Source organism: Corvus hawaiiensis, chromosome 6 (assembly GCF_020740725.1).
Source record: "Corvus hawaiiensis isolate bCorHaw1 chromosome 6, bCorHaw1.pri.cur, whole genome shotgun sequence".
NCBI classification, from domain to species: Eukaryota; Metazoa; Chordata; class Aves; order Passeriformes; family Corvidae; genus Corvus; species Corvus hawaiiensis.
Genome location: NC_063218.1, coordinates 14,957,934 through 14,985,610, shown reverse-complemented (window position 1 = coordinate 14,985,610; position 27,677 = coordinate 14,957,934). Strand labels below are relative to the sequence as shown.

Here is a 27,677-nt window from a genome sequence, read left to right as displayed (position 1 = left end):
CTATCTCTGATCAATTGATATCTTCCTCTGATAAAGCGGCGCTCCCCGGCCGACCCCCTTCTCTGCCTCATCTGTGCAGACCCCGACCACTGGATCTAATTATGGGTGAGGAACACCAGGCCCTCGTCAGCGCTGAAAGGCCATCAGTAGGCCTATCCATTAATAACTCTCCTGTGCGCTGTACATTGTAATTGTCAGACTGCAATTTACAGTAATCCTCCAATGCAAAAACTTAAATAGCTGCAGCTGATTTGAAATTCATACAACCAGTTGAAAGAGAGAAAAACAAGATGCACGGGTTAAAAGGCCAAATTGTGCAAGTGTGTGCGCTGAGTGACAGACATTTTAGTACTAGCCTGGGACCATATTTTAAAAGGTCACTGAAAACTTTTGGCTTGGGCCCTCTGACAAACAATGAACTTTCCATATATTTATTTGCCATCTCTTTGTTTTTACAGCAAGCAGAATAAATGAGTTAAATGACGTTGTGTGGGTCTGCACATTGTCAGCACAGGTTATAAGTCATTATTAAACTCCATCAAATCAGACCAAACCTGGTCTAGGCAATGAGACTAAAAGTTATTTGCATTCCTTCTGTCATAAAAAATCATATCCCCTTACCCAAGACTTTCGTTTCTTTATTAAATGCAGCCACAAGAGTATTTCAGGTCTGGCAATGTGAGCTCAGGAAAACCTATTCTGTATAACTCAGTGTAACAGCTTAGAACCGATTCCACTAAAATGTCCCAGTTGAGTGTATCTGGGCACTCAATCAAGACACACATATTACTTTTAAATAAGATTAGCCTTTATATTTTGCTGCTTAAGTTAAAACTTTTCATGTCATTCTCTCATTTTATGTAAACTCCAACATAATTCTGTTTTAGAGAATACTTCAAACAAATTAAAATCCTCAACTTGAATGTGTCTAGCAAAACTCGCCTAATGGCATAGCAAGCTGTTTGGTGACACTAAAACACTTTTAAATAAGATGAATTTTCCCTGCGTTGCCCTGGCTTTGTAATTACTGCTGCTGAACAGCAGACGCCTTTGGTTACAATGGCAAAAGCAGCGGCTTGTGCTCTGAAACTTATTTGACAAATAACTTACAAGTGACCTGCAACATCTGTTTAAAAAATCGTCCTTTCGTATCTGCCTCAAGTCGAGTTCAGCATCAATTTTGAAATGCAAACATATCATCTGGGGCCAAGGGCAGCTCTTACACATACACAAGGCATGGTGCAGGGAGGGGGCAGGCTGCAGGAGCCTTCCTTATGCCAGTCAAGGGGAAAGAAAATGTTTAAGTAAGCCTCCATCCGAGCTACCAGCTTGTAGTGTCACAGTAGTGAGATTCAGTGACACTCAGCGATGGGCCTGATACCAGTGGTGCTCAGATCCTGGGTGCTCAGGAAGGCATGAGCCATGGTGGGATGGGACTTGGAGAGGTGGAGAGAGATGACCAGGGCTTTCAACCACCCTGGACATCAGCTGGAGCAGTGGGACCACAGAACCTCCGAAACCCAGCCATGAGCTTCGCTCATCTGGGAGATGCCAGTAATGCCTATGGAGGTGTGTAAGTCACGCCAACCCCTCTGGAGCTGAAAACGCCTACTTAGCAAGTAAAGGACTCCATACTCCAAACAAAACCAGAAAAAGGATTTCATAAAACTAATGACAGCCTAGTTTACACTCACAGAATCCTATAGTGATGGACATGATGCTCTTCAGCCTCTAAACCTCTCCTCAACCCTACCTCTCAATAGTTTACTACCATGCTGCTTGGCGTAACATCGGCTCAGGCTGAGATGGTACAAAAGCAGACGGAAGAGTGAAATAGAGCACTTCTCTCTTCTTCAGAGATGGGAAAAATTTTTTCAAGGTCTTATACGTCTTTTTATGTGGAAGTCGGTAAAAAATAAAAATAAGAAATTCTGACTGTATGTAATCCTGAATTACATTATTTTGGATCTGATTTAAAAGTAATACAACAAGGTTTGATTCAAATAACATGTGCAGTACAGATACCCCTTCACATCAATAAATATAAATAGTTTAACTATTGAATATAAACTTTTAGAGAACTATTTCATTATTGCAATCAAAATAGTCTGCTTCTAACTTATGTGGAAGCTCATGTAAAATACAGGTTGAACAATACTGAAAATATTGATTTTTGTAGCTTTAAAAGATATTTGCTTGCAAGAGATCAAAGGCAGATCTAAAAGTTTACTTGTGCAGGTCTCTTTTTCTCTCTGCTGCTTTTTTCATTTACTTTCTTATACATGAATTTAATCAGCAACCAAGCTCAACCATAAAGTGATAACATTTCTGCAGCTAATTGCAGCATATTGGAATCTAGTAAGGAATATTATTAAACTGTCCTATAATTCACGTTTTGTGTGAAAAACTGGGACTTGAAAAACACCTGCCCAAACAATTCATAAACACACAGCACAGCAAATACCTATGGTAATTCACTGGATTTACAACCGTCATATTATATTAAACATACAGTATCAAAATTTATCACCTATTACACAGATTCCTGTTTTAATAATATCTTGTTCTTGTACAATTGCACCTTCTTTCCCAAAGGGTCCCAAAGCACTTTAAAATCATACATACAGGAATTGCTTCATTCACTGTGGAAATACAGCTGCCTCTGGGGTGGGGTGGGGTTCGGGGAGCAGAGGAATTGTGCACAGCCCTTATAAACACTGACACTCGAGAGGGATGTCTGGGGACGGGGAGCAGAGAAAATTATACCCAAGCCTCGGGAGCATTGTATAAAAAGCATAATCACAGTTGCAGGTGAGGGAGGTGCACAGGCAGCTGTGGCAGAACTTAGCACAATTCGGGGCATTCTTGCCCTAACCATCACTGGTAAGCAGTCCTACCACCACCGTAGGGCCAGCCTGCAGCCTTCAGCTCCAACCCTCCGGCAGTGGGTCATGCAAAGGGATGAGCCTCCCCGTGGTGCAGCTCTGGCTGGTGAGGGAGTTGAGCTGAAGGCTCTTTGCACTGCCCAGATTCCCCAGAGATAACCCCAGTTGTGTTTCCAGGAAACCACAGGAAAATGGGAGCCCACTGATAGATATCTCTATGGTGGGCAACTGGGTGAAATTGGACAAAAAGAATGCAATATTAGAACAGATCAGGAAATGCATGGATTTTTGCTAGGCCGTTGACCTAGTTAGAACTTGGCTGTTGAAGACTGCTGCTACCTACACCAGTGAAAAATGTTTGTGCTCCTTAGCTGGCTCCAACTGCAGCTTCATCTCCTTCATACTTGCCATAATTGCCAAAGCAGTCTCCTTTGCCTTCATGTCAGCCCCAAATCTCTTCAGCCTGGTCTCGTTCAGGACTTTCTCTGACCCTCTTTGATCAAGGCAAGGAATCAACTTCCGAATTATTAGATTTTGCTTTACAAGGAAATCAAATGAGAAGCTTAAAACTGGCTCCTGAAAATCACTACCAATGGATTTACTCCTGCCTACCAGACTACTCTGGTTCTGCCTGTTTCCACCACTGCCCAGCTCTTCCCCACAATGCTCACCCCTTTCTGGGGGTGTTATTTATGTGCTGGGTTGCCCGGGTCTGTTTCCTTTCCTCTGTATATTTGAAGTGTCTCTGAATCTTGGCATTTCTTCCAACATATTTTCAGTCTATGGCTTTCTCTATTTGTTGATATGCTTCAGGTAGTTTATGCAGGTCCCCCATCACTCCTTGCCTCAGTCACTGTAGTTTCTGGGATTTCCTGACACACATCAACACACCATATCCTATCGAAAAAGCAGCTGCTATATATCTACCATAGACTACATACTCTCGTCTAGTTTAGTTCCTACAGCCTATGTGCCATAAGGCTCTGCTGCGATTTATTTAGCTGCTGCATTAAGTAACCCTTCACATTAGCTAATCTGCCAATAAACCACCATCACTTTACAAGAAACCTTCCACAGAGGTTGCTGTATGGTTGTTTTACACCATAATAAATGGTGTAAACAATAATTTAAATTCAACGGCTTGCAATTAAATGTTAAGTAAAATAAGGATTTCCCTCTCAATGTGCATGCACAAGGATGTGTGTTTGATTCAGCCCTGCAAAGTGGATGGGGAAGGTCTCACTTGCCTTGCTCTGCCTTGCTGTACCTGCTGAGAAGAGTGGCATTCTTTGGGAATTCAGCTCTCCGTGGCAGGCAGTACTCAGTGCTCCATGAAGGAACCCTTCTAGCTGACAGATTCCACAGAAAGAGCAACTTTTTTAAAGCCAAACAAAGGCATTTGCTCCAACAAAAAATGGTTAGTAAATCTTTCATAGATCCCTTCCCATCTCCACCACCAGCAATTTCAACACCGTTGTTGAGGCAGAGTCGCAGGAACTTTTGCCCTTGTTCTATGTGAGGCTTTTGCTGGCACAGCCCTGCACAGCAGCCAGTTGGCCAGACAGGGAGTACAGCTGCCTATGCCATGCTTGTTTGTATAATGAGATCTCTTTTGCCTAGAGCACATGTACTATGTAAAGCTGGGAAAAAGGTGATGAGTGTTGCTGGCAGGAATATAATGCCCTGCTATTCCAGCTAGAATCACTCTGAAAGCAATATTTTCTTAACTTGAAATTGGTGCTGCAAAATAGCATTAATTTCTATAGTTGTGTGAGAATAGGGCAGATCTTGTAATAGGCAGAGAAGTTGTGGATGTCCAGTCCCTGGAAATGTTGAAGGCCAGCCTGGATGGGGCTTTGAGCAATCTGGTCTAGTGGAGGTGCCCCTGACCATCGTGGGGCAGGATGAAACTACACTTTAAGATCCCTTTCATTCCAAACCCTTCTATGACTCTCTCATCTTAACTATCAAGCTCCTGAGGCTCTGCTGAATTCAGGGAGGGTTTCATTCAGACACCTGGGTCTTGTCTAAAGTCAGGCAGTGACTGGAGAATGAATACAGGAAAGTAAAAATAACTGATTTAAGTGGCTGTAATATAAGAACATGGAAGCAGATGTCTGTGCTTAACGAGATGTGTTTTCTGCTTTTTTACTAATGATAGTGAGACAGGCAACACTTACAAACATAGTGCTGTTGTTCTCTCTGTGTTGCTGTACAGATGAGAAACTAAGTAAAGTTAAAAGCCTTACCCTAAAAGTAATGTGAAAGTGCCACTCAAGTACTTCTGTGACAACTGCTTTTCCAAAGGAATATATAGTTGAGGACTGGACGGGTATACTGCCGTCTCTCATGGAACTCAGTGCTTCAGTTACATAAGTGATGTTTGCAGCTTAGCACCAGTTTATTACAAATGCTGGAACAGCTGCAGCAATTCATCTTCCCCGCTTCAGGCCAAGTGGCAGTAAAGAAGAGAGGATCATCCTCACCCTGGCAAGAGATGAGAGTGACCCTGGAATAACGAGTGATTCCCAGGCCACGCTGCAGTCTGATGAAATCTTCTTTTCCCCTTGTTCCATCACTTTCCCTGGAAGAACATTTCCAGCTTCAGGCTACTGTGTGAGACCCATGTCATCAGCTCAGTGCCATCCCAAGGTTAGGGAGGAAGGGGCCTCTTTCTCATTCAACTCACCTCATTTTCAAAGGGTGATCTCAGGGCAGGACAACCAAATGGTGGCCTGCAGCTCCGCTGACAGCAGAGAAATGGGTGGGAGTTAGCCCCAATGCATTCTGCAGAGGGCACCTGTCTGCCTGAAGCAGAATCGTCATAGAATCATTGAGTTGTTTAGGGTAGAAAAGATCTCTAAGATCTCAAAGATCATCGAGTCCAACCATTAACCCAGCACCACTGTGTTCATCACAAAACCATGTCCCCAAGTGCTACATCCACACGCCTTTTGAACACTTCCAGGGATGGTAATTCTACCACTTCCCTGAGCAGCCTGTTCCAGTGCCTGACCACTCTTTCAGTAAAGAAATTTTTCCTAATATCCAACAACTTACCCAACTCAAGGCCATATCCTCTAGTCCTGTCACATGTTACTTGGGAGAAGGTTATCTCAGAAATCGGCAGCTAGTGAACGTGCTACGTTTTATTAAAAAGCCTGAAAAAATAGAAGCAGAACCGCAGAGGCTGCCTCTGCACATCACTGTGTTTCTCACCTTCTGCTTGACATCTGGAATTTACACTTCTCATATCTGAAGAACTTGAGCTCAAATGCACCCAAGTTACAGAGCCCAAGTCAATGTCTTCCCAGTGACTTCAGTGAGAGCCAGACAGGAACTCAGAACTACATGAAATTTTCAAGCTAACAGAAGAAAATTACTTCAATTTAAAAGCTAGCATGAAACTTCGAATAAAATGCACATAAAAGGTAACGTTAAAAATATAGTATAAGCCAGGTAAGTGGAGATGGTTAAGCAGCAAAGTACATGATACCGTTTCCATAAAACTGGGAAGGTTCTTGGTTATTGTGCTCACCAAAATGAAATTATTGTTCACATTCTACAATAAGGAAAGACCTAATCACAGCTATGAGGAAAATAAAACCTGCTTACATGTCAGTACTTACACAGTACACAGTGCCGGTGTCCACTGACATGGAGATTTCCTCCTGCACCTGGACTCTAGAAGCAGTGTTAAGGGAAGCCCATACGAGCACCAAACCTTCTCTTCTGTGTTTCTGGATTTGAAGTTATGATTAGCTTTTTTACTACTTCTTTTCAGAACAAGCATTACCCAAAACTTATTCCCCTCAGTTTTCCAACTCCTTTTATTGTATGATTTTACTTGAGAGTAATAACAGCTAAGCACATACATCTTAGTTCAACTGATGCAATTATGAAACACATTTTTTCTTGTAATAAGGAAATAAGAAACCAGTACCTGTACAGTCTTCCTCAGATGTACTCTCTCTTCAATTCCTTTAAGGTGAGCACTGAGGATTGTCAGAAGGACAAACAGCAGAGCTTTAAACTAGCATCTAAGGGGGGAAGGGGCAAAACCAGGCTCACTAGTGATGAGTGATGGGATGGTGTGCCAGAACTTGACAAAATGTGCACTGATGGGATCCCTCAATCTGCTTCACCAGGCATTGGCTAAAATGTACCACACCTGAAATGTTTCTACACTAATGCACACATCAGGAGGAGCAAACAAGAGGAGCTCCAGGCTTTGGCCCAGTCCCAGAGATCCGACATCACTGACGTAAGTGAAAACTGGTGCAACAAGTCCTGTGACTGGAGTGCCCTGTTGGAGCGTTCCAGGCTCTTCAGGAGGGACACGCAGGTCAGAAGAGGCAGGGGGTGGCAATGTAGGTAATAGAAGGGGTAGAATGTATGGAGATCACACTTGGCAACGGCACAGTTGAGAGCCTCTGGGTAAGAATCAAGAAGCAAACAAATAATGTGGATGTCATTGTGCAAGTCTGCTATGGACCTCCCAGCCAGGACGATGGCAATGACTAATTATTCTTTGAGGAATGAAGGATCACTTCCAAGTTAATTGCCCTTGTCCTTATGGGGCCTCAACTTGTCAGAAATCAATTGGGAGCATCACACAGCTGGTACAACCCAGGCCAGAAGATTCCTAAAAAGCCTGGATGACAACTTTATAAAACAATTCCTAAGGGAGCTGACTCAGAAAGACGCCCTCCTTGATTTGCTCCTTGTCAGCAGAGTGGATCCCGTAAGCCAAGTGCAGATTGGCAACCACAAAGTGATCAAGTTTAAAATCTCTGGTGACAGGAGGAAAAGTGCCAGCAAAATCTCAGCTATGGACACAAGGAGAGCAGACTTCAGGATGCTCATGGAATTAGTAAGTAAAGTCCCCTGAGCTGGCAGACCATGACTGTGAGAATGATCAAACCCCAGTCAACCCTGAACTTGTGTGGGATCTGCTGCTCCAGCTGTCTCCCTATAAATCTATGGGGCCTGATGAGATTCACCTAAGAGTCCTCAAAGAGCTGGCTGATGTCATCACAAAACCTCTCTTTGATAATTTTTGAGCAGTCTTGGAAATCTGGAGAACTCCCAGCTGACTGAAAGCTGGTAAACCTTGTCCTGATTTTCAAGAGGGGCAAAGAGGACCCTGGAAACCACAGGCCTGTCAGTCTCACTTCAGTGCCTGGTAAAGTTACAGAGATACTCAGGGAGGTACTGAAAAACACCTGAAAGACAATGCAGTCATTGGTCACGGCTTCATGAGAGGAAAGTTCTGCTTATCAAACCTGACCTCCTCTTATGGCAAGGTAACTCACCTAGCTGATATAGGAAACGCAGTAGATGTAATTGTTTTGGATTTCATAAAGCTTTCAATACCGTCTCTCACAGCATCCTCCTTGACAAAATGTCCAGCCCCCACCTGGATAAACACATCATGGGATGGGTGAACAACTGGCTCACGGGTCAGGCACAAAGGGTTACAGTGAATGGGGTGACATCAGACTGAGGACCTGTCACTAGCGGGGTTCCACAGGGCTCCATCATCAGCTCTCTGCTCTTCAACGTCTTCATTAATGACTTGGATGCAGGACTGGAACGGATACAAAGCGAGTTCACAGACAAAATACGTGGCCACCTGCCTTTGAAGCAGAACCTCTACTGATTTTATACCTTGACTTTCTGGAGAACTGAGTTTGTTTCACAGTGCTACCCAGCAAGGGATGGACCACTTTTTAATCAAGCTGAGGCAGCCATACCTCACCTCATTTTGCCACAATTAACAGGATATAATGGCATCTTCAACTAATTTTTATTACTATTATTTTCAGACCAATTTTCCTGCAGAAAATTTGGGGAAAGAAAGCTTTCTTATTTGACTCCCTTGCTAGAACTGGGGAGGTGGGGGCTGTGTTACCCTTATTAGCCTACACACTGGAGCTTAAAGGGCCTTACCCTTAAAGGCCACTCCTCCAAATCCCAGAAAAAGCTATCACCGTGCCTAACAGCAGCCCAGCAGGCTTTTCTCTATAACTTAAGGCAAAACGTGTAGTAAAAGTTGCCCACTGCAGATGCCAAACAAGCGACTGCTGCATTGTGAAGTCTTCAGAAAGGAATACTCCTGATCTTTGTCTGACAGGTCTGACTTGTCTCCATGAAAAATACATGATACTACTGTGCCAGTCAGAACTGTACAAGCACACTTTCAATATTCAGGATATGCAAATTACTAACAGAAAACAAAGAGAAAAATAATGAAATTCCTGTTATTAATGCTGAGACTATTAGCTTATATTAACATATTATTCTTAAAACATCTGCCAGTCATACAAACTTGTGTTACAGAACCCTTGTGCTCTGGGGCCTCCCACACCAACAGACATTTTGCAGGTATAATGGTCAACACAGAGATCAAATTGTACCACATACACCATCATTTTTAACTGAGTGTCCCTTAAGAGTCTTCACATAGCTATGAAGACAGTTCATTCATCAGAGGAAGGAGACAAGCAGACTTATCTTTAAACAAGGTCAAGAAATATTGTTTTCACAAATGTTTTCACAATTTTTTTAAAATTTAGACTGAACAGCAACTTTCTGGTAAACTCTAGAAGATTTATGGAGAGATAAACAGAAATTTTAAAAATATCAAAACAACAATACAAGGTGAACAGACCATAACTTTATTGGAGATATACTCAGCTACAATTATTACAAAAAACTATTAAAGGTAATTGTGATCCATAAGGTGCAGATTGCAAACTTCTGCAGCATGATTACAGTATGAATGAATTACATTTTATGTCCCTTAAAGACAGCTGCAGCATGTGATGGTAAATATTTTATTGTCCATCAAATTATATTTGTTATTCTTTCTACTTGATTTTAACCATCTTTTCAGTCACACTATTTACAATAAAAAAGCCTGCAATTTCCAATTATTGTTCACAAACATTTTTCTCCCTAACTTGCTGCTGCAGTAAATTCTGAGTGCATCTACAAAGCAATTAAAGTAGTCTGTGGTTGCCATTCAAATAAAAGAGGGAAAACCCCAAGGACTTTATTGGATGAAATTTATTTTTAAGAAATGTAGTTAGCTTTGATAGAAGTTAATTTTAACTGCTAGTGGAGTATACTACAATGACCTCTAGATATTTGCTAACATAATTCATATTGAGTTACAGCTGATATTTAGATTACATTTGATGGTCATGAACTGTAGTGTTGAAAGTTTAAAATCTAATATGAAAGTAAAGAAATTGACTTCTTGAATATTAGAGCAACTGAAAAAGGATCAATGTCAGTAATTACGTACCAAAAATCAAAATGCTTCTTGCTTCACTCATGTAAAAAATACAGAGATTTCCATAAGAATGTGTTCACGGGGAACCCCATCCAAAACAAACTCAGAATACTGTCAGAGTCAAGTGCAGTATCACAGCAGACCACGATGCTATTTGTCATTTTCGGATTGCATATGCTACTGTGACTGAGATACTAAGAATTCATTTTCTGTACAGATAAATGCATAGAATATGTAGCATATGTTATGTCATATGCAGTAACATAAACCTCCTGCATTTTCCAGCTGATGGTTCTGTATTTGCTCACAAGGAGGAAAAACAAAACTCTGCAACATACATGCAAGCACAAGATCTTCAGGTATGTAAATGAATGCAGTTCCATTACTAAAATGATACTACATCAATTTGCACTAGCTGAGGATCCAGCACCTCATCCCTGGGCCACCACTGTATTCCTCCCCAGCACCGAAACTGGTTCTTGTTCAAGGTCAGTACTTGGCAGTTGCAACATAACTACTGTGTAATGAGACTTAAAAATAGTAGGCTTTTTTTTGTATGGACTTTAGCAGCATCAAGCTGAACAAACACTTCAGAAGTCACTACTGGGCACTCAATATTCAGACTGAACAGAGATTTAGTTAAGGTTGACAAATTACTAGGGGCTGTCTTCTCCCAAAAACTACATTATATGTGTTAAATGTTGGTTTGTTCAGAGATAATTACTGGAGTGTCAGTCAGAGGTCATTCTAATGTTAATTACTTCACATAACAGTAAAATGATGTAGTAGAAAAATAATAGCTTTAAAATACAATCAAGAGGTGTTACACATCTTTGTTGTATTTTTCCACATACAGTAAAAATGCCACAGACGTTACAAATGACCTATTTAAGTTGTGCAAGTAAATGACACATTGCAGGCATTAAAAACTATCTTTTTCAAAGTCATTAAATCAGAACAGCAGCAAGGCCAAACCACATTTTTCCTCTCTGTTAAGCATTTTTTCCTTGAAATGAGGTAAAGCATGGTACCAAGTGCAATGCTTATTTGTGCTACATGAACAGAACAGCGCAAAAAAAAAAGCCATAAAAATTAAAACACAGCATAGTTAGGAGGACTGTTTAAAAGTACAGTATAACAGGACTTAGATAAAAAACCCCAAGGTTCATGCCAATTAACCCCCACACTATTTATGATGAGCCTGTGTGGCTGCTTTTGAAGATGGGCTGCAACAGTCCGCTTACACTTGTGCTTACAGCATGTCAAGTGATTTCTATCCCAACCTTCAAATGATCAGATTTAGGTCTTTAATAGCATACACTGTCCAGTATCAAAATCATATCAACTGTAGGGTAAAACACACAGATGTATAACATGGAAACTAATAAGGATTTTCTGTCTCAAAGGATAAAAAGTATTTCAATGAGGTCACACTGGAAAAAATTGTGGCATTTAAAATGCATTTAAAAATGCATCAGCAGCAGAAACTACTTTATAGTCAGCCACTACACATTTCGGATGTCCAATTCATACGCTTTATCTAGTAACAAAGTGATCATTAAACTGTTCTGAAACACAGAGTAAGTTCAGCTGATTTTCTCTGCACCCAAACACTCCATAACCACTTCACTGCTAACAATTACCTGAAACCCCTGAGAATCTATAACCTTATAACAATCAGTAAGAATTTTAGGCATTCAAAGAATAACTGAAATTTTAGTTTTTCCTAATGCAATTAAACTACTTAAGACTTTCTAGATGATCTGATTTAATCTGCTGATTGATGTCTGGCCAGAATTGTTGCCATCAGTAATCATGCATTTTCACTAAGAAACTTCAGTCCTACCACAAAGAGCGAGCTATAGCTTAAATCAGTGACTTTTTTTTTTAGTTTTGTAAGCAGCTAATGCAAAGCAATTTACATTTAAGAATTTGGACTGCATGTTTTTATTGTTCCGTATCACCATATCATTTACACTTGCAGTTCTTATACCTCCTAGTTATATTTTCATGACTGAAGTACCAAACAAATACTAGACTTTTTTATAAGCTAGTATTTTAATTCTTGGTCTGACTCCTATAACAAGCAGCTTTCAAATTCAAGAATGGTCCTTTTCACAGACTGAAAAGTGACTGAGATAGCAAATATATGAACTTTTGAAAACTGTATTTCAGAAAAGCTTAATATCTGTCCCTTGTCACTAAGGCATTTACTTTATTTTTTTGTTAAGAAAGCAAGAGCTGACAGTTTTTGTTTTGTTTTAGTGTGCATTTGTGAGGAAAGGAATAGGGTTTAAAAGCAGGAAATACAGTATTTGTTTGTAATTTAATTCATAAGACACAGCATCAAGTTCAAACTATTGTGCTGGAAAACATTAAAACACCTTGCTCTGCTTTCTCAAACTTCAAGCATAATTAACAGGGCAAAATTGCAGCAAACCTCTACTGATACTGGTGGGAATACAAGACCCACAGCTTTTTTTAAAAGGTAAATTAAGAGGTATTACAGTTACAGTGCAAAAAAATTAAAATTTCAAGCATAATACATAAACATAGCACCAAAACAGAAAAAAACCCAATGCATGCAAAAATAAAAAAGGAAAAGAAGAGAAAAAAAGAACTGAGGTATTTAAGTGAAGAGTGCCTACAAAAATCTAATTAAAGAAGTATAGGCAAAGCCTAAAAAATAAAAGTATGATTTCCCCCCACGCTCCCAGTAGACCAATGAGCTAGTTTCTCTAAATTAAGGACCTAAATCATAGATGTATCAAAAGTACGGCAGTTATATCTCAAACATCAACTTTCATGTTATTTAACAGCACAGCTTTGGTAGATGAAATATGCATGCAACTCTGAAAAACAGTAAGAAATTTACGTGGAAATATCTCTAAGTGTAAAGGTGCTTTGTTTGTTAAATACGTAACCAATTGACTATAAAATCTGCAGCATATCTTAGGTGTGATATGTCTAAGGTTATTTTGTTAGTGACAGTTTGCACTGTGCAATTATTTGTTGCTGTTTCCAGTATTGGAACTATCTAGCTTGCAGGTTTGTGTAAAATTGGAATTTTAGCCAAAGACCATATTTCATTTATGGTATAAAAAAAACTGTAGACCAACCACCTCCTCAGAATTGTTAAAAATAACCTAATTACATATATATGAATATAATTTCTATTATAATCCTGTAATAAGTCACAGCTATAGTAATGAGTTGTACTGTAAATATAGAGCTGTATCATTGTAAAATGCATAACAAAATGAAGGGAATGTAAAACAGTTTGTTCCAAAAAAGATCAGAAATTAAAGATTATTAATGAGGGTTTATTTATTTTTAAGGCAAGAACCTTTTTTTATGCAAGACTGTGTGGCAAAAGGAAACCGAAGTTTCACTCTACCAGTATGCCAGCCATTTCAATTAATATCTGTCCCTAACAAATAAGTGCAATAATGATTGGGAATGCCATCTTAATGTAAGAAGATGACATGGAGAGAAAAAGGAAAATAAAAAGGAGAATACTGGCACACTTAATCTTTCTTATACCCAATCATCCAGTACAGTTCATCAACTGCTTTATGACTGGCACTAGTGCACAGATTGAAGAATTTCAAGATTACTATATATAAATCTAGCAACTGCATTAGGCATAAGCTCCCTGGCCTTCTAATACTAAGCAAAGCTGTACTGACAAGAAAAGTAAACCAAAAAGACCTGACAACAATTATTCTGAACACTTGCTAAATGTCATCATTAAAGCACTCTCGTGATTAAACAAAGCAGAAGTGAGGAAAGAAGACAAGATTGTGTTTGCGCAAAAAACTATAACTACAATTAGTTCCAAAATTTTATACATGTTAAATGTTTTGTTACCTATTCCGTTATCAAACAAACTTTAAATTCTGTCTTCCAATTTGTTCCTCTCAACATCAACTTTTTTTTTTTTAAATTTGCTTTATTTGTATGGGTTTTTTTTTTTTTCCCCATTTCATTTATTTTTAAGAGGAGTCTCAGCTGTTTGGGACCTGAGGTTGATTTGCTTTGAGGCTTCGTAGTGCTCTTCTTGCAGCTGCAGATTTGGCAATCCTGTAGCTTCTGCCAACACCTTTAAACTTTCCCTTTCCTACAACTTCCACTGTAACTCTGACCTTTCCATCGTAAGTTCTTTCTGCAGGACTGCAAAAATATACACAAGAATTACTTACTGCCTAGGCAAGTTAATATGAAATAAGAGACCTACATTCTTTTTTCTACAGAAGTTAAAGCAGTAACATTAAACAGAAATCATTACATTTCTCAGGAAGCTGTGCAAGCAAAAATAATAAAGAACAGTGGATGATGTTAGCTGCTTAGTGCAAAAGAAATTACAAGTACTTTGTGACATTTAAAAATTCTCAGTAGTTCATGAAGCACAGCTTAGAAACATTTTCTGTCAGTGTGTATGGAAGAAAGCACATCCTTACCTAAATTTGGCTGTCTCTGGCTCCATCTCCAGCAGCTCTCGCACTGGGGAACGGGGCACATTAGCAGAAAATTTTTCTATTTGGAAAAAAAAGTGAAAAACAAAAATTAGCTTTGTTCTTTTTATAGCAGATGGCACTTAATTATTAATAATTTTCTGAAAGCTGGCAATACCTATTAGTGGCCTCATCATTGGATAGTACACTTGCCAAACCATTTCCAAAGACATTCCACTATCCATATAAATGGCACCAGCAAGGGACTCAAATATATCCCCCATGGCCTTTGGTACTTCAATGTCTTCTTCTTTTTCTTCATCTTCTTCAGATCTTCTGAGCTGTTTGCAATTAAAAAAAAAAAGAAGGGTGGGAGGGAGAGACAAGGGGATGGGGAAAGAGAGAGACGATTGCTTCACTTACAGTAAAACAAAGATCTTCAGAAATGTAAGCTCTTTTATATCCTATATCCTGTGCTGCTTCCTCTAAGTTTTTAATTGACAGCTTTCCACAGCAAAATTGTTGTTTTATTCCCCAGTGAAACCAAGCTGCTGGTTACATCATTTTTCAAATATGGAAAAAAAATTCCAAACACCACTGTGTACAAGGAACTTTTATGCTTTGTGAATTCTTTCTGTGATAATTCTGTAGGATTTCACCGTGGGTCTGTTTTTTCCAATCAGAACCAGGCTTCTATCAGTTAATACTAGAAAGCTACCCATAACAAAGGAAGAGTTCACACATGATGTATCTCCCAAAAAGAGACACCTAAAATCTTTAAGTCCAGTCTCTGGATGAAAGTTGCATGTACCTCTCCTTACCTTATTTACCCCTGAAGACAAGCACAAAACAAGCACTAGTAACATAAGACATTAATAACTGAAAAATGATACCACCAGACTGAGCTAACGGGCACATTTAGGTATTTAGGTGCAGCAGGCAGTGTTTTCTTCTATGCTACCAATTTAAGACAATAGCCTATTTTCATTATCATAAATGAACTTTCAGTGTATGTCTTAAAGGTCTTGAGCTAATCTAATCCTTTTACTAAAATACTTTAAACACATGTAATATACATTGCCCTAACTACAAACAAAGTAACTTGGAAACAAAGTTTTTGACCGTTATGCTACTCTGCCTAAAGAGAAATAAGTTTCTGTCAGTCTTCTCCCCCAGCAGCTACTCTCTCACTCCATTTGGGGTTTAAAATCCAATTCAGTCCTCTTAAGAGTGACCATAATACTTCATAAACGTGTTCCACCCAATATTTCTACCTGAAATAAATCAAACAAGTAGTCAGACCTGATGTATACAGCAATCCAAATGGGAATTTTGACGTTAAAAACCAAGTTCAACTGTTTTGAATAGTGTACTTCATACCAAGTGTAAACTGAAGCACTTTTGCATTATACTGAAATAACAGAAGAGGAGAGAAACTACGAGCTATAAGGTAAGGGACAGATGTTTCATGAGTGAGATTTGAAAAAACAGAAGAGCAGATGACGTGGAGACACACATGGAAACCAGTCCAGCTGGCATGAACTGCAGAAACAAAGACTCTCACATTAAGTGATGAAATAAGAGTTTCAGTAATTCAGTGCCAGACCAAGATAGGGAGCAGGCGTAGGGAGAGTGAAACAAGGATTTTATTTGAAACAGCTATCACACAATTTGGTTTCAACTTTGGTAAAAGTTTCTTTTTGCATACTAGGAAAAACTCAACAAAGTAAAAAATACCACTAAAAGCTCTTAAAGTAAGTTCCCAGTCTTTTCACTCATATTGCAGAGAAAACAAGAGAGATAAGAGCTTGACCCTCTAATGTAAAGTAATTTATATTATCTCAATTTCAGTGACAAATTTCTTTTTCAATCTTTATGGAATTTTTCCCATAAAACATGGTTTTCACTCTGCAACAGAGTGCAAGGGCTGTAAGCACATATATATGACTGAAGTATTTTGATTCCTAAAGTTTTAAATTGTCTACTGGAAAGAAAAATTACTAAATACAAAAATAACATACTTATTTAGTGCTGGCATATTGTCAGACAGAATATTTTTTAAGAGACTGGTCAGTTTTTCAGAAGACAAATTATTACGGACATCTGTTGGGTAACACTTTTAAAGAAGGAAAATGAGAAGTCTGTCTCTTCCAGATCCTGACTAGAATTTTACTCACAAGGCCCTTGGTCCCAGAGATGTCCTAACCAGCTTATGTAAATGAATTACTTTTACCACATTCTCCAGAAAATAGAGGTTCATTATCATCAGCTTTCCTGCACAGCACAAGAGATGACCTGTGTTTGCAGGTCTTCAGCGAAACTATTTTTCAAGTGGCTTACTTGAAAGATGCATACAATGTTTCCGTGGCTAGCAGACATAAAGCCTTTAGGAGAATGTCAGACATACTTGATTAAAGAGCAGTAACATCTCCTCCAGTAAAAATTGTAAGAAAGAAAGCAGAAATCTCTTGTCAGTGTACTACATTTAATCGTCCCAGCATTGTGCCAAGGTAGCTTTGTTCACGGTGTTGTATGGATACCTTACCCTGAGTCAGCACTATGTGATTTGGCAACTTTTCATCACAATTTTATGTTGCAATAGTGCTTCCTATCAGCTGGTGAAAGCAGCAAGCTAAATGTGTATGTCTGTGTCCCACATTGTTCTAACATCACAAGAGCAAGACAACTACTAAAATCAAGGGCCACAGAGAAACCTAGAGGCAAATTGCTTTCAAATTAATTAATTTCTGTAAGTTCTAATTGATTTTATACTTCTTGAAGGCTGTATTTTACTTTGCATATTGCATCCTTCATTACTGGGAGCCTGCTTCTTTGGCTGCTGTGTGCATAAAACATTACAAAAATGCTAAGAAATCCAGTGACATGCTTCAAATCATATACTGAACACATTTCTTCTACTTCCACTAACCTCAGAATCCATTCCTTGCATTTCATTCTTTTCCATTTGAAACTGCACAAAGTCATCAATAACATGAAACAGTTCAGGAGAGACAGCTTTGAAGTACTTGTGGTAGTCATACTTTACAGCTAATGATGCAAAAATGGTATTATTGACTAGAGCAGATCGTAGGTCAGTAAGAACTCCTGGAGAGTGTTGCCGTGGGTCTTCATAAAGGTGCTTGGTTATGAGGTAGTCCAAAATTGCATCTCCCAGGAATTCTAAGCGCTGGTAACAATCTTAAAGCATTGGAAATAAAAGAATGTACAACAACACAATTAAGTTTAACACACACATTCTTTCCAGGCTTTCTGGATAAGAAGTTTGGTACACTGCCATGTAAATTCCACAAACTAACCAATGCTCAGGGAAGACAATCTGTTTTTTAAAAGAAGTATCCTTGTGTTTAAAGAAACTGCTGATGAATTACTAAAAAAAAAAGAAATCAAGAAAAACAAGACCTGTATCTAGTAATAAAGCCAATATTGAACAAAATGTTAATTTGCCAGGCTAGAAAAACAGCTGTGTTTATAATCAATTAATACTTTTACTCAAGATCTTCACGTGCTGAGAAACATCAAAAAGTAAAATTAAGAGATTCTGCCAGCAGGCTGATCTGAAAACTGTAACAATTAAAACTAAAAAAAAAAAAAAAAAAAAAAAAAAAAAAAAGTAAAAACAATACAAAAATCAATGTATTAAGATCAGGGGAACACAAAATCTGAGTTTTTTGTCTGATTTGCCACATGTTAAGACACCTTTAACAAAGATCCCTATTTAGAATATGTCTTTTAAACTGGAAATTAAAATTGTCAAGCCTTTGCTTTTTTTGACAATTGACAGGGGCCACAGGAAGAGAGAGCTAACAACATCTATTTTTAGAATACAAACAAAAGCAAAAACTCTCCTGAATGCAAATAGGGGTAGGTAGGTTGAGAAGGAAGAAGACAAACTACTACAGAAATTACCATGAGAGTGAAATGACTAGCACTAAGTTGCTTTTATAGCAGCCGAACCTAAGACACTGCCAGATCTCAACTGCTAGCTACTCCTTAAAAAGTTACAGGTAACAGCTGTTCACAGTTGTCTCACTTGGTATAAAAAAAATGAAAGCAAAAGTTTTCCTACAGTTTCAACAATGTAATTTCAACCAGACACTATGCCTCAAGGTTTCTGGTAGTGTATACAGATATTTATGTATGTATAAAAATGAAGGAATCATCTACCTTCAATACATTTTGTGAAATATTTGTAAAAAGTAAATACACATGTGGGTAATATCACCTACAATGAAAAACCAAAGGAGTGCTTCTGTGTTTTGTCAGAACTGTTTCCCAATGTAGCAGCATTTCAGAATTACTTATTTCTTTAATGAAAGCAGAGCTTTCTCACTCCTTGGAATAAGGGACCAATTCACTATGGGGAAAAATTCAGACTGTTGACTGCAAAGAAATTTGCCAATCACTACAAATAGGGTTGGAATTTTACCATGGCTTGCTTCTGATTGCATATTATTGTAGGAAAATATGCAAAGTTTTAGAATGAACAAATATTACATTAATTAGTATAAGCAAGAGAAATTTAAAGATCACAGAAACACAAATGTCTACTGCCGTAAAATCTTTTATGAGATCATGTACAGAAACATTAAACGATAATCTGAAACTAATATTTAGTCTGATTTAGTCAATTACTTCAAACTCTGACTTCAAATATTTACTCAATAAAATGCCTAGACTTAAATTAAGACTTTGAATTCACAGCTTCAAAGGGAAGTCTCCCCATTCTGCAATCCTATAGATTATTCAACTAATAAAAGCTGTAGTCTACAGTTCATCCTGAGAAGTACAAAGTGTAACATTCTTGGGATTCAATTACAGAACAAATTTGCTAAATATATTTGCAAAATACGACTGCTATTTCCTGAAGTATATGGCAATTTTCCAAAGTTCTACAAGAACTCATTTCCATTAAATGAGGCTCCAATGTCAGTCATATACAGCTGGTGATAGGACATTTATCATAGATGCTGTTTCTTGAAACTTGGTGAGGCCTCAGTAAATATATTCGATCTGCATGAAGTCAAAATATGAATAACCACCGAGATACAAATTGAGCAAGTATCCCCCTCTAAATAGCAAGCAAAATACTGTTTTTTAAGATATTGTATGCCAAGACTATTCTAACATGCAATGTCTAAAAAAAGTCTATATATATATGGGAACACAAGATACTACTTCTCTTGCTTTTGCAATATGGGGAAAAACTATAGAGCTTTTTGAAAACAACTTACCAGTAATGGTATTATAATGGTAAGAGGCATGAGTAAATGCCTGAAGAAGATAAGCCTTGTTCTTAAAACTGTAATTTATTTTCTTCTCAAAGTTTTCAAAACCAGAAATAAGGTGATTTAGGGTTTTTTCAGCATCTGGGTGATCAAACATACACCTTGGTGGAATCTTCAAACAGCCATACTCCAGGTCTTTACACAGAGAAGGCTCTGAATTAGCTACAGAAGCAGAAACAGAATTTGGTGAAAGGTTTTTCTGCTCACTGTTAGAGTTCTCTCCGGTAGCAGACGAAGTGCCTTCCCAATCAGTCTTTTTAATTACAGGGAGCACCTTCAGCCCCAATGAACACAGGAAAAGCTGAGCAGCTCTTTCACCACAGCTGGTCAGATAGCAGCCCAACAGGGCTTCCACACAGTCTGCAATGCTCTTGTCAGCAATACACTGCTCCGTATGCAAGTCATAGGAGATTGACTGTTTTCCTGCATCAACACCACAGTTTTCTTCTGATGGATTCCAGAAGCCCACTACAAAATCATCTTCTTCAACAGCCTTGCTAGGATCCAGATAGCACATAGCATCCCAAGAGCTATAGTCAAAATCATCAAAATCTGATGAACACTGAACATTACCCATGGATGACTTTTTGGGTGCTTTCCATTCATAGTTTGAATCAGTGGTTGAAAAGTGTGAGAGTGAAATTTTCTTCACAAAAGCCCCTGATCCCATTAACATATTATCAATGAATTTGATATGCTCCTGATCATACTCCAGAAAATCATCTTCAAAGTCTGTTTCTTCCTTGGGCAACCTCCACATTAGGTCTTCATTCTCTTCATCATCATTATAATCATCAAGTTTACCATTAGCCAACATGTTTTCCTTTGTCTATGAAAGAACACAAAAAAATGGTGCTGAAGAGGGAAATGAGACACTTTTACTTCAGAAAGATTAGAAAAGCAGGATTTGAGAAGTGTCTGCTAATAATAAGACTGATTTTTTTATGTTCCTAAATAATTACATTGTCCGATCAGACGCACAGTACAACCTCAACTTACACTAGCGTTCCAAGACTAGAATAATTGTCCTGGAACACAAACTCTCTGTTACTAACCTACAATAGCATGTGTTCTACACATAACACATGCTGCATTTCATAGGAACCTGTGCTTGTGCTTGAATGTGATGCACACACAATGAACTTTATATCCACTGAACATTATATACTTGCACAGCAAAGTAAACAATAGAAAATTCTAAATTAACAAATTTTAGAGAAGTACAAGAAAGTTCCGGGTCCATCCTTCTCTCTAGCTGCTAAATAAGACTATTACAAATGTTGAATAAATGCAATTTTGAAGATTCTTTCTACACCTTTCTACATGGAAAACTCATTAGGTGGGGGTTTTTTTCAGTCTTTTTTTTTTTTTTTTTAACAGGCTATGCTTCTAGCCCTAACTAATAAAAGGCAAAATTGTCACCAATTTTCTAATACTTACATACACATCCACAACAGCAAAATTAACGATGTCTCATGTCTTTTCCCTGCTCATATTGAACAAATTGGTACGGACTGACATAAATTACAAAGTGAACACAAATATTCCCAAATTATATAATGCTTTACAATTTGCCATGGCTCCTTTCCAGGAAAGCACTTAAACATATTAGCTAAATGCACTAGTAGTCTTCCTAACATCAAAAGGACTATTAACAGGCTCAACACAGCAACACTGATGTCAGCGGGAATTCTGCCACTGAATTTGATAGGAGCAAGATCAGATTCAAAGCACTTTCCTGGACTGGGTCCTGAAAGCCAACAACATTTTGAATCAAGTGAAATAGCCTTTATCTGCCCTGAACCTATGTATGTCATATTGTAGGGCTCAGTCACTAAATCTTGCAAATCTGTGAACCAGATGCTACCATGCGGGACTCTTCCCTTTGGGCAAAATGCACACACCCATCCAGAGGTGTGGATGGGGGGCAGCCATAAGGGGCTCTAGGCAGCACTTAAAAACTCTCTAAGGATCAAACAGATCTCAGTGTTCCTCATCGGGATGGACCAGGCTTAGTCAAGTTTAGTAACGAGAGGAGAGGAAAAAAAAGTGGCTATGGAAGTTCTTAGTTTAGACAATCTGCTGAAAGAATTTCTACTGCTGTAATTACCCATCTCACTCACACACAGAAGGGACTTCTGTAACTTAAATTAATCAGAAAGAGATATCAAAACTGGATTTAAGGCAGTTATTTTGTATACCTGTAGTAATATAATACTTAAGATTAATTTAATCAGTCCCAACAAAGGCAAGTACTGCTTTTTTTCTTGATACATACCACCTGTCACATTTACAACTGAAAAAAACTGTCTGAATGAGGCATGTCTATATGAATGCTCCAAAACAGATTTTGGCATCTGTTTTTACAAAGATGTAACAAAATAAAAATTTTTACTGTAATTTCATTCACAAGTTTCTTAAAAAAAATTTTAAGTAGCAGGACAGCTACATGAACTCTTCTAATATTGTCTGTACATTACTTCTTGTACACTAGAAAAAAACCTCTAAGGGATACGGATGAGCAGTGGCTAAAGAAGACAGCCATTCTGACAATTGTTTTTTTTGTCATTAGAATTTTAAAAATTAATCAACGATGAACCCCAGAAGAAAGAATTTTTCTTAAATAATACTCGACTAATTTTCAGGAAGTTATTGCAAAGAAATAATAAAAGGCGAAGAAAAATACACGTTAAGTGCTTTTTTTCATGCTTTCTTGAAGATGAGCCATTTGATAAAATGAATGAAGAAAGATTCTTCCCTTAACAAAGCTTAATAAATAATAACATTTGACTACAATCTTTTAGCAATTATTTGTCATAATGAGATTTCTATTTTCAGTTATAGACCATCAGCCCATGGATGGAGAATGAAATTTACATCCAAGGAAACAAAATACCTACTTGGCATAACCTCCCCCCCACTACTATTTAGTTGCATTACTCTCAGCATTTTGGTCTGAAACTGTGTGTTTTATTTACAAATAAACAGTGACTATCAAAGAGGAAGAGGCCACTGAAAAGTTGTGGAAAACTGAAACATCTTAAAAACCAACAATTAGCTCCAGTCCCAAACATACTATCTCATTTGCCAGAAAGGTATAGCAGGAGTCTTTTTTAAATGAAATCTTGGCACAATACAGAACCACAATAATCAGGTTGTTTTATTCTGCAATAAACATTTACTTGCACAGTACATCCACCTAAGAGTCCTCTCATGTGCCCTCTGGTGGTTCTACAGTCTGAGTGTGGTCTCCAGAACGGAAAAAAGAAAGATGTCCCTCCACCTCCTTCCCCTGAACTCCAAACCAGTCTGAAACACTTCAAGGTCATGTTACTGACTGCTGCGATCGCTGGTATTTCTGAACATGCCCTTCTACTCCCAGCATGTCAGAAAATAGTGTGAACCTTTCCTCACTAAGATATGTCATTGTGAAGCATTTGGTGGTAAGACTGAGGGTGTCAGACAGCGAGAGCGCCTAAGCCAGCACTGTATTTTACATGAGGAGCAGCTCTCAGTCATACCCATGGTGTAGCTACCAGCCATCAATATCAAAGATTTTCTCAAGCCAGTTCTACTCTTCAATCTGCCTCAGCACTATGAAAAACATAAACTCTTTTTCATATATTCCATAAAGGCGAACTCGTTCTTTATTACAAAGCAGAGAGTGTTCTGCCTGAACATATTACAGCTAAAGCAGTGATGATAATACCATTTAAAACTTCCAACAGAAACTTCTGAAAAACTCCTGGGAGCAGGCTAACTGTCAGCAGAAAAGCTTTTCTTCTCTGCTTCTCCATTAATATCTACACTCATTACTGGATGATGTGCAAAAAATTTCCTTACTTCAGGTTCTGGTTAGAATCAGTCTTCTTCTCATTTTCTTACAGAGAAGTTTTAGAAAGAAAAAAAATATACAGATTTACCTTCTTTTTTCCGGAAAACAGCAAAATAACTGGGGTAGTGGGATGAGGTAGGGGTGAAAGAATACAGACACACAAGTAACTACTTGTCAACACAGTTAAATAAATTCATACCATTTCATCTTTCTCCCACTTGTCAGTGTTGCTCTTGTCCTGATTTACTATGTAACCAGGAGGAAGCCAATTGACTGGGGGATCAAAAATCGACACCACCATGCGACTCGGAAGTCCTTTCTTTTTTCCAAGGCGATACAAGTTACAGTTGCTGACCTTGAAGAAGAATATTCTGATAAACCTCTGGACATACATTTACACAAATAGGCTAAAATGCAAAAGGAGCAAAAAATGTTATGTGTCAAGCTGGATCTTGTTCTATTATGCATTTTCTCCAGTTCTCAAAAGGGAGTTCAGCTTTTGTAATACAGTAGAACCAACTCAAAGCAAGATACCCATCTTCCCTTTTTTTATTTTGAGGCCAAGCATATTAGGTGTGACTGTTTCAGTTAAAGAAATCTAATATATTACATTCTCCTCGCAAAACAAACGGATTGCTACTCTTAAAATTACTATTGTAAATAGAACCTGTACAAGTGTCATTTATTACCAGTATAAATAATCATCATTCAGACTACATTTGGAATGAAAAGTTCTTATTTATAGGTAGACTGACCTAAACCTCGGCAGTAGACAGTGTTAAAACAGTTCCGTTTAACACCTACTAAGTCATAATACAGATGTTATTTTGATAGCCTCTAAAAATCACCTTAAGTATTTTAAAGGGAAGGGAAAAAAGCATTCTCAGATACAAATGTATTTCCTTTTCCTTTTTAACTATCAACTACTGATCTTTTTTTCTTCTTTTAAACGCATTTCGCATGTTTTAAAGTCTTGAAATTTGAACTTGAATATTCAATCACTTCTTTTATTTGAACAGTGCAACTTATTTAGCCCTCCTTGTTTTCCAAGATTAAACTATACAATCATTTCATTTTCAGAGTGATGCATTTTATTAGAGGTAGACAATGAATGCCTTGGCACTTAATTGAAGTTATCACATCATGTGGAAGAAAAAAACAAAACAAACAAAAGTTTTCACATGACTGATTATTCTAGCAGCAGCAGAACTGAAGACTCTGCTCCCTACTGTTAACATTTACTGTAAAATACTTTCACAAGTTTTGTTGCAACAGTTCTGTAAGATTTTTTTGTTGTTTCATTTTTAAGTAAGATGCTAAAAATTGCAAGGGAAGTATCTTCTTGAGGAAACAAAGGAAAGATCAAGTAAAGGTGCAACCTAAAGCTCTGTGCTGAGAACTCAATCTGTCCTTCATTCAAGCATTCCCGTTAAAGAACTTCTACTCAATACAGCTCTAGAGTTCAGTGCACCAAATGTTCTCACCAACCCAGAACTTTTAGTTCTATTCAATCTCATCTTTTCTTAGGTTCGTAATCAGCTGGTTTAGATGTCAAATTGAACTGCAGAAAACAGTTTTAATCAATCACAGTTATGGCAACATTAAGCCCACAGTCCCGTATTTTTATTACTAATATGCATGATACTCAATGTATAATGAACAAAGCTGTGGAATTAAATCAACCTGTTTCCATTCAACCTTCCAGCAAAAAATTCATATATATGGCTTGTTACAGCATGCTTTTTACACAGTATGACTAGATTGTTAGTACTCACTTTTTTGCTTCTCATGTATGATAGGCGTCCCTCGTGAGCATCAGGGTAAGTGCAAAACAAGTATGTAGTGATGGCATGCTTTAAAAATGAATCGCCAAGCATTTCTAGCCGCTCCAGGTTAAACCCATCACTAGCATTTGAAAGAGTCAAAGCTTGAAGAATGAGACCAGGATTAGGACCGAGAGTTTTTGAGGAGTACCCACTGCAAGGGCTCTTTTCAGAATCTGCTCTGTCTTTTGAAAGATTAATAGCTTTTGAAGTACTGGTGGTCACTGCCATCTTGGGGCATCCATCTGAGGTAGATCTGTTAGCATTTCCATCAAGGTATTTATTACTCGGTAGAGTACATTCATTGCTGGGCTTGGGCTGGTTCTCACTGTTGTATAAATTCTGAATGGGATATGAGGTAGTTGGTTGTACAGGTATTTCCTGCCTGCAGTAATTCAGCTGATTTCCTTGGCAAAAGTCTCTGTTAACTAAATCACAATTGCCATTGGCAAGATTCTTATTATAGGAAACACCATTAATTGCTGCAAGTTCTACCGAGACATCAATTTGGAGTTTACTGGGTGACTCATTGAGCAATGTTCTGTAACTCACAGACATTTGGTCATGGTTTTCTGCAGAAGAGGTTCTATTAGCACCTTGATGTGCAGCATTTTCAGGGACTACAATTGTGCTGTGCTTACAGTAATTTTCATTCTCTACTACAGAGGAGTTAGGAAGAGAGATGAAGGACTTGCTGTCAATAGACTTCTTCCATCCAAAGTCCAAGTTAGGATATCTGTCAAGATACACATGAGGTTTGTTACCAAAAAATATTAGCACAGAACGAGAAGACTCTACGTGCACATAGACATTTTAAAAGAGCCACAGCTTTCTGAAAAGTACAGTGACTGCAACATGTAAGTTCACCACTCACAATCAAGTATTTTTAAACTGTGCTTCCCTGAGAAGTGACATGAGTTAAACAAGAGTTACCAGTTTTGTAATTCATGCAGTAATAGTTAAGTTTCCACCTTTTAAGTCAGATATCATATTGAAGAATACCTATTGAAAAAAATACATGCCTGAAATCTGCAGGAAGTGATTTAACCCCTACACCAGCATCAGTGGCTGTTTGAGCTCTTAGTTCCTCTGCTGTCAAAAGGCAGTGCAGGCGGTAAAGTATGCTGGGAAGGCAAACTGCTTTTCTCCACAATGATGCTGGAATAGGATGTATAGCACAGAGCTCAGGAACCAGTATCTGGGAGACGAGGGGGAAAGAAAAGAATTTTCCTTGTAAAGGTAGCCACCAAATCACTATTAAGAGAGTCCACTTGAACTAGATGCTTCTGTTTTACCTGTTTATTCTGCAAACTTTCCCACTTTGCTTTCCTCTTCTCAGCACTGCTTAGTGGAAGTGCTTTTCCCTTCTGATTCAAATGGCGAGGAGTCAAAAGATTAAGTCTAAAAACCATGTGAAAATACTGTGATGTAAGTACATAATTAATGAATAGAACTTGCTACCCTCAGCTTTCTACAGTTTCTTAGTATTCAATGCACTGTGAAGTGGCAGCACCATTACCTCTAGGAAAAAATGGACACAATTTATAGTTCTTGTTACACAAGCACCTCTCAAGAAAAAACCCAGTAATTATTTTTGGAAGATACAAGCCCTCAGCTTTACCCCATATTTTAAAGAAAAAAAAAGGCACTTTAATGTCAAACTACAAACATCAGACACAACTATGACTGTTGTTACCTTGAAGATGTGTGGTCCACATCCAGCAGTGGCTGGTTAAGATTGGTAAGGTCAAGATTGTACTTTGTTTTATAATATTCTGCAAAAGTTTCATATTCAGGGGAAGGGAATTTACTGAGTGGAGTAAGATCAGTGTATACATCAGCTACGTAGAATCGATGAGGCTGATCAAAATTTCGATATCTAAAAAAAAAATAATATTTTGGCATTACAGTAAAGCTTTTGTTAAGTTCTTCATGTTCTAACATGGTCAGGAGATAAACAGTTAAATAGTGCACTTGAGATTTTTGGTTTATGAGGGGTTTTTTTTGTTGTAGAAATCATTTATCTAGCTAACTCAAATGCTGAATGAGAAACGTGCATTAAGACAAAGATGAA

At 38.1% G+C, this 27,677-nt stretch overlaps 1 protein-coding gene across 6 annotated transcripts in view; it reads right to left on the bottom strand.

Annotated features, from left to right (window-relative positions):
- Positions 1-9,544: 9,544 nt before the first annotated feature.
- DICER1 (dicer 1, ribonuclease III) overlaps positions 9,545-27,677 on the bottom strand; it is a 70,302-nt gene continuing 52,169 nt past the window's right edge. For 5 of the 6 annotated variants that reach the window (XM_048307518.1, XM_048307519.1, XM_048307517.1 and 2 more), the window contains 10 exons: positions 27,300-27,482; positions 26,899-27,004; positions 26,626-26,801; positions 25,556-26,339; positions 23,980-24,135; positions 19,892-20,774; positions 17,569-17,837; positions 14,818-14,980; positions 14,646-14,721; positions 9,545-14,358 (listed from right to left, as the gene is read on the bottom strand). In XM_048307518.1, coding sequence (XP_048163475.1) covers positions 14,193-14,358; positions 14,646-14,721; positions 14,818-14,980; positions 17,569-17,837; positions 19,892-20,774; positions 23,980-24,135; positions 25,556-26,339; positions 26,626-26,801; positions 26,899-27,004; positions 27,300-27,482 — 2,962 coding nt within the window. In that variant the 3' untranslated portion in view covers positions 9,545-14,192. Of the gene's footprint in view, positions 14,359-14,645; positions 14,722-14,817; positions 14,981-17,568; positions 17,838-19,891; positions 20,775-23,979; positions 24,136-25,551; positions 26,340-26,625; positions 26,802-26,898; positions 27,005-27,299; positions 27,483-27,677 lie in introns of those variants that run through there. The other variant, XM_048307522.1, reaches the window with a different exon arrangement.